Source organism: Myiozetetes cayanensis, unplaced genomic scaffold (genome assembly GCF_022539395.1).
Source record: "Myiozetetes cayanensis isolate MyiCay16 unplaced genomic scaffold, myiCay2020 scf1558, whole genome shotgun sequence".
Taxonomy (NCBI): domain Eukaryota; kingdom Metazoa; phylum Chordata; class Aves; order Passeriformes; family Tyrannidae; genus Myiozetetes; species Myiozetetes cayanensis.
Genome location: NW_026087224.1, coordinates 1 through 6,715, shown reverse-complemented (window position 1 = coordinate 6,715; position 6,715 = coordinate 1). Strand labels below are relative to the sequence as shown.

General features: G+C 64.1%; 1 protein-coding gene across 1 annotated transcript; it reads left to right on the top strand.

Annotated features, from left to right (window-relative positions):
* Positions 1-466: 466 nt before the first annotated feature.
* On the top strand, positions 467-4,805 carry LOC126637623 (medium-wave-sensitive opsin 1; the record flags this gene model as incomplete). The annotated part of the gene is made up of 4 exons (XM_050310995.1): positions 467-763; positions 1,877-2,045; positions 2,146-2,313; positions 4,478-4,805. Coding segments are annotated over 4 exons (962 nt in total), but the record flags the coding sequence as incomplete, so codon positions are not given.
* Positions 4,806-6,715: the final 1,910 nt, after the last annotated feature.

The window sequence follows — 6,715 nt, the reverse complement described above, 5'->3', positions numbered from 1 at the left end:
GGGGGGCATGAGGGGACACCAGGAGGGACACAAGGCTGTCATTGACCCCCTCGTGCCCCCCTCAAGTCTCCTCAGGGGCTCCAACTCCCCACACCAACAACACCCATGGGGGGGACACGGGGGGACATGAGGGGACACTGGGGGACATGAGGGGACACTGAGGGACATTGGGGGACACTGGGGGACACTGAGGGACACTGGGGGACACTGAGGCACATGAGGGGACATTGGGGGACCCTGGGGGACACTGGGGGACACAGAAGAATGGGGGTGTGACATTTTGAGGGCACTGACCCCCTCGTGCCCCCCCGCCCAGGTCCCTTCGAGGGTCCCAACTACCACACCAACCACATGCACAGAGGGGACCCTGGGGGACAAGAGGGGAGACTGAGGGACAAAAGGGGACACTGGGGGACAGAGTGGTGACATTTGGAGGGCTCTGACCCCCTCGTTTCCCCCCCCCCAGGTCCCTTCGAGGGCCCCAACTACCACATCGCCCCGCGCTGGGTGTACAACCTGACGTCGCTGTGGATGATCTTCGTGGTGATCGCCTCGGTGTTCACCAACGGGCTGGTGCTCGTGGCCACCGCCAAGTTCAAGAAGCTGCGGCACCCCCTGAACTGGATCCTGGTCAACCTGGCCGTGGCTGACCTGGGCGAGACCGTCATCGCCAGCACCATCAGCGTCATCAACCAAATCTTCGGCTACTTCGTGCTCGGCCACCCCCTGTGCATCATCGAGGGTTACACCGTCAGCGCCTGCGGTGGGTGAGGGGACAGACAGGGGGACAGGGGACAGACAGGGGGACAGGGGGACAGGGGATGGGTTTGGGGTCAGGGTTACACCGTCAGCGCCTGCGGTGGGTGACACGGGGGGCAGGGGGACAGACAGAGGGACAGACAGGGGGACAGACAGAGGGACAAACTAGGGGACAGACAGGGGGACAGACGGGGGGGGACAGGGGGACAGACGGGAGGACAGACAGGGGGACAGACGGGGGACAGACAGGGGGACAGACAGAGGGACAGACGGGGGGACAGACAGGGGACGGGTTTGGGGTCAGGGTTACACCGTCAGCACCTGCGGTGGGTGAGGGGACAGACAGGGGGACAGACAGGAGGACAGCTCTAGGGCCGGGCTCTACAGGTCTCTGTGGGTCTGGGGGCTATAGGACCGAGTTCTGTGGGTCTGGGGGCTCTAGGGCTGGGCTCTACAGTTCTCTGTGGGTCTGGGGGCTATAGGACCGAGTTCTGTGGGTCTGGGGGCTCTAGGGCTGGGCTCTACAGTTCTCTGTGGGTCTGGGGGCTATAGGACCGAGTTCTGTGGGTCTGGGGGCTATAAGGCCGGGCTCCACAGGTCTCTGTGGGTCTGGGGGCTCTAGGACTGAGTTCTGTGGGTCTGGGGGCTCTAGGGTCGGGCTCTACAGGTCTCTGTGGGTCTGGGGGCTATAGGACCGAGTTCTGTGGGTCTGGGGGCTATAGGACCGGGCTCTACAGGTCTCTGTGGGTCTGGGGGCTCTAGGGTCGGGCTCCACAGGTCTCTGTGGGTCTGGGGGCTCTAGGGTCGGGCTCTACAGGTCTCTGTGGGTCTGGGGGCTCTAGGGTTGGGCTCTACAGTTCTCTGTGGGTCTGGGGGCTCTAGGGCTGGGCTCTACAGGTCTCTGTGGGTCTGGGGGCTATAGGACCGGGCTCTACAGATCTCTGTGGGTCTGGGGGCTATAGGACCGAGTTCTGTGGGTCTGGGGGCTATAGGGCCGGGCTCTACAGGTCTCTGTGGGTCTGGGGGCTCTAGGGCTGGGCTCTACAGTTCTCTGTGGGTCTGGGGGCTATGGGGCAGTCCCCTAATCCCCCCTCCCCGCTCCCCTGTCCCCCCTCAGGCATCACAGCGCTGTGGTCGCTGGTGATCATCTCGTGGGAGCGCTGGTTCGTGGTGTGCAAACCCTTCGGCAACATCAAGTTCGACGGGAAGCTGGCGATCGCCGGGATCCTCTTCTCCTGGATCTGGTCCTGCGCCTGGACCGCGCCCCCCATCTTCGGCTGGAGCAGGTTGGGGGGCAATCTACCCTGGGGGGGGTGGTTTGGGGGTCTCTCCCGGCGCCGCTGACCCTTTTTGTGTGTCCCCCTTTTTTTCATCCCCCCCCTCCAGGTATTGGCCCCACGGGCTGAAAACGTCCTGCGGCCCCGACGTGTTCAGCGGCAGCAGCGACCCGGGGGTCCAGTCCTACATGGTGGTCCTGATGATCACCTGCTGCATCATCCCCCTGGCCATCATCATCTTCTGCTACCTGCAAGTCTGGCTCGCCATCCGGGCGGTGAGGATTCCCCCCTCCCACAAACCCCCTCCCCCGGGACCCCCTGAGACCACCAGGAACTCACGAACCACCCCCCACCCGGGACCCCCTGAGACCACCAGGAACTCACGAACCACCCCACCCCCCACCCCGAGAGACCATTGAGACACCTGGGACCACCCCCCCACAATGGAGTTCTGACCCCAAAGAAAGCCAGGGAGACCCCACCCCAGCCCATGGGGTGCCCTGGAACCTGGGACCTCCCTCCAGGAAGCCCCCCGGGACCATCGGGACCCCCCAGGGGAGCTCAGACCCTAAAGAAACCCGGGGAGACCCCACCCCAAACCATGGGGTGCCCTGGAACCGCCGGGAACCCCCCTAGGACCACCAGGACCCTCCAGGAGAGCTCTGACCCCAGAGAAACCAGGGGCGAACCCCCCCCAGCTCATGGGGTGTCCTGGAACCTGGGACCTCCCTCCGGGAACCCCCCGGGACCCCCCAAGAGAGCTCTGACCCCAAAAAGACCCGGGGAGACCCCATCCCAAACCATGGGGTGCCCTGGAACCTCCAGGAACCCCCCTAGGACCACCGGGACCCCCGAGGGGAGCTCAGACCCTAAAGAAACCCGGGGAGACCCCACCCCAGCCCATGGGGTGCCCTGGAACCTCCAGGAACCCCCCGGGACCACCGGGACCCCCAAGGAGCTCAGAGCCTAAGGAGACCCGGGAGACCCACCTCAAACCATGGGGTGTCCTGGAACCTCCAGGAACCCTCCCGGGACCACCGGGACTCCCCAAAGGAGCTCAGACCCCAAAAAGACCCAGGGAGACCCCCTGAGCCCATGGGGTGCCCTAAAGGACCCCAAAAACACCCTGGAGAATCCAGGACGGTCCCCACCCCCCCAAAGCCCCCACGGGGCCCCTCCAGAGCCCCCCACTGGGGTCCATCTCCCCTTCCCGCCCCCTTAGAGCCCCCATCTGCCCCCTCCTGCACCCACATCTTCCCCTCCCACTCTTTCCACCCTCCCACCCCCTTCCCCCTTCCCTCTAACACCCTTGTGCCCCCCAAAGTCTCCCCATGGGGTCCACCTCCCCCACTAGCTCCCCACGGGGGTCTAGCTCCCCAGCCCCCTTCGACCTCATCTCCCTCCCTGCCCCCCATCTCCCCTCTCCCTCCCCTCCAACACCCCCTGTGCCCCCAAAGCCCCCAGGGCTCCTCCAGAGCCCCCTAAGGTCCATCTCCCCAGCCCCCTTAGACCCCATCTGCCCCCTCCTGCCCCCCATCTCCCCTCTGAAACCCCTCTGTGCCCCCCTAAGCTCCCCTATGGGGGTCCATCTGCCCCCTCATCTCCCCTCCCTCCTCTGACACCCCTGTGCTCCCCAAGCTCCTAGGGGTCCATCTGCCCTCTCCCATCTCCCGTCTGACACCCCCTGTGCCCCCAAGCCCCTATGGGGTCCATCTGCCCCCCCATCTCCCCTCTGACCCCCTCTGCCCTCCCCCAAGCCCCTATGGGGTCCATCTGCCCCCTCATCTCCCCCTCCCTCCCTCTGACACCCCTCTGTGCCCCCAAGCCCCTATGGGGTCCATCTGCCCCCTCATCTCCCCTCCTCCCCTCTGACGCCCCTGTGCCCCCCAAGCCCCTATGGGGTCCATCTGCCCTCATCTCCCCCTCCCTCCCCTCTGACGCCCCCCTGTGCCCCCCAAGCCCCTATGGGGTCCATCTGCCCCTCATCTCCCCCCTCCCCCTCTGACGCCCCCTGTGCCCCCAAGCCCCTATGGGGTCCATCTGCCCCTCATCTCCCCTCCCTCCTCTGACGCCCCCTGTGCCCCCAAGCCCCTATGGGGTCCATCTGCCCCCATCTCCCCTCTGACACCCCTGTGCTACCCCAAAGTTCCCCTGTGCCCCCAAAGCCCACGGGGTCCATCTCCCCCTCCTGCCCTTCCATCTCCCCTCCCTCCCTTCTGACACCCCCTGTGCACCCCCAAGCCCCTATGGGGGTCCACCTGCCCCCATCTCCCCTCTGACACCCCCGTGCCTCCACCCAAAGCCCCTATGGGGGTCCATCTGCCCCCATCTCCCCCTCCTCCCCTCTGACACCCCCATCTCCCGTCTGACCCCCAGTGCCCCCAAGCCCCTACGGGGTCCACCTGCCCCACCTCCCCTCTGACACCCCCGTGCCCCCCAGGTGCCGCCCAGCAGAAGGAGTCGGAGTCGACGCAGAAGGCGGAGCGGGAGGTGTCGCGGATGGTGGTGGTGATGATCCTGGCCTACATCGTGTGCTGGGGGCCCTACACCTTCTTCGCCTGCTTCGCCGCCGCCAACCCCGGCTACTCCTTCCACCCGCTGGCCGCTGCCCTGCCCGCCTACTTCGCCAAGTCAGCCACCATCTACAACCCCATCATCTACGTCTTCATGAACAGACAGGTGAGGGACTCACCTGGGGGCACACCTGAGACACCTGGGGACACACCTGAGACAGCTGGGGACACCTGGGAGCTTTGGGATAGGAGATAGAGCAGGGACAGGGATCACCATCTACAACCCCATCATCTACGTCTTCATGAACAGACAGGTGAGGGACTCACCTGGGGACACACCTGAGACACCTGGGGGCACAGGGGACACAGGGGACACAGGGGATACAGGGACAGGGATCACCATCTACAACCCCATCATCTACGTCTTCATGAACAGACAGGTGAGGGACTCACCTGGGGGCACCTGGGGGCTCCTGGGGGACACCTGAGACACATGGGGGCACAGGGGACACAGGGGATACAGGGGATACAGGGACAGGGATCACCATCTACAACCCCATCATCTACGTCTTCATGAACAGACAGGTGAGGGACTCACCTGGGGGCACCTGGGGACACACCTGAGACACCTGGGGACACACCTGAGACACCTGGGGGCACAGGGGACACAGGGGATACAGGGGATACAGGGACAGGGATCACCATCTACAACCCCATCATCTACGTCTTCATGAACAGACAGGTGAGGGACTCACCTGGGGACACACCTGAGACAGCTGGGGACACCTGGGGACACCTGGGGGCTTTGGGACAGGAGATAGAGCAGGGACATAGGACAGGGACAGGGACAGGGATAGGGATCACCATCTACAACCCCATCATCTACGTCTTCATGAACAGACAGGTGAGGGTGGCATCCTGGGGCACCTGGGGACACCTGGGGACACACCTGGGGACACTTGGGGGTACCTGAGACACCTGGGGACAGTTGGGGACACACCTGAGACAGCTGGGAGCTTTGGGACAGGAGATAGAGCAGGGACATAGGACAGGGACAGGGACAGGGCTCACCATCTACAACCCCATCATCTACGTCTTCATGAACAGACAGGTGAGGGTGGAATCCTGGGGCACCTGGGGACAGCTGGAGGCACCTGGGGACACCTGGGGGACACCTGAGACAGCTGGGGACACACCTGAGACAGCTGGGGGCACCTGGGGGACACCTGGGGACTTTGGGACAGGAGATAGAGCAGGGACAGGGATCACCATCTACAACCCCATCATCTACGTCTTCATGAACAGACAGGTGAGGGACTCACCTGGGGGCTCCTGGGGGCTTTGGGGACACCTGGGGACACCTGGGGACACCTGAGGCGCATGGGGGTTTTGGGACAGGAGATAGAGCAGGGACAGGGATCACCATCTACAACCCCATCACCTACATCTTCATGAACAGACAGGTGAGGCTTGGACACTTGGGGACATCTGAGACACCTGGGGGCTTTGGGGTCACCTGGGGGACATCTGGGAACACCTGGGGACACCTGGAGGGACACTCAGGGCTCAGAGCTGGGACACAGAGCAGGCAGGCACAGGTGACACTGAGCAGGAACAGGTGACACTGAGGAGGGACAGGTGGCACAGGTGATACAGGTGACACAGGTGACAGAGCAGGGACAGGTGGCACAGGTGACATGGAACAGGCACAGGTGACATAGGTGACACAGGTGACACAGGTGACATGGAACAGGCACAGGTGACACTGAGCAGGCACAGGTGACACCGAGGAGGGACAGGTGGCACAGGTGACGCAGGTGACATGGAACAGGCACAGGTGACACCGAGGAGGGACAGGTGGCACAGGTGACACAGGTGACACAGAGCAGGTGCCCTCCAGCAGCACCAGCTGCGCCCACACACACCGTGATGCAGAAGGATCATTCCCAGTTCCCCCTTTCCCCAATTCCCCCTTTCCCCAGTTCCCCCTTTCCCCATTTCCCCATTTCCCCCCTCGGGGAGGTCTCTGGGGCCGGGGGGGTGACACAGGGAGATGTCCCCCGGTGTCGCCTGACCTGTGTCCCTGTGTCCTCCTCCCCCATCCCCAGCCCAGGATCCCCTCTCCATTTCCCCCTCCCCATTATTTCCCCCATTTCCCCTTTCCCC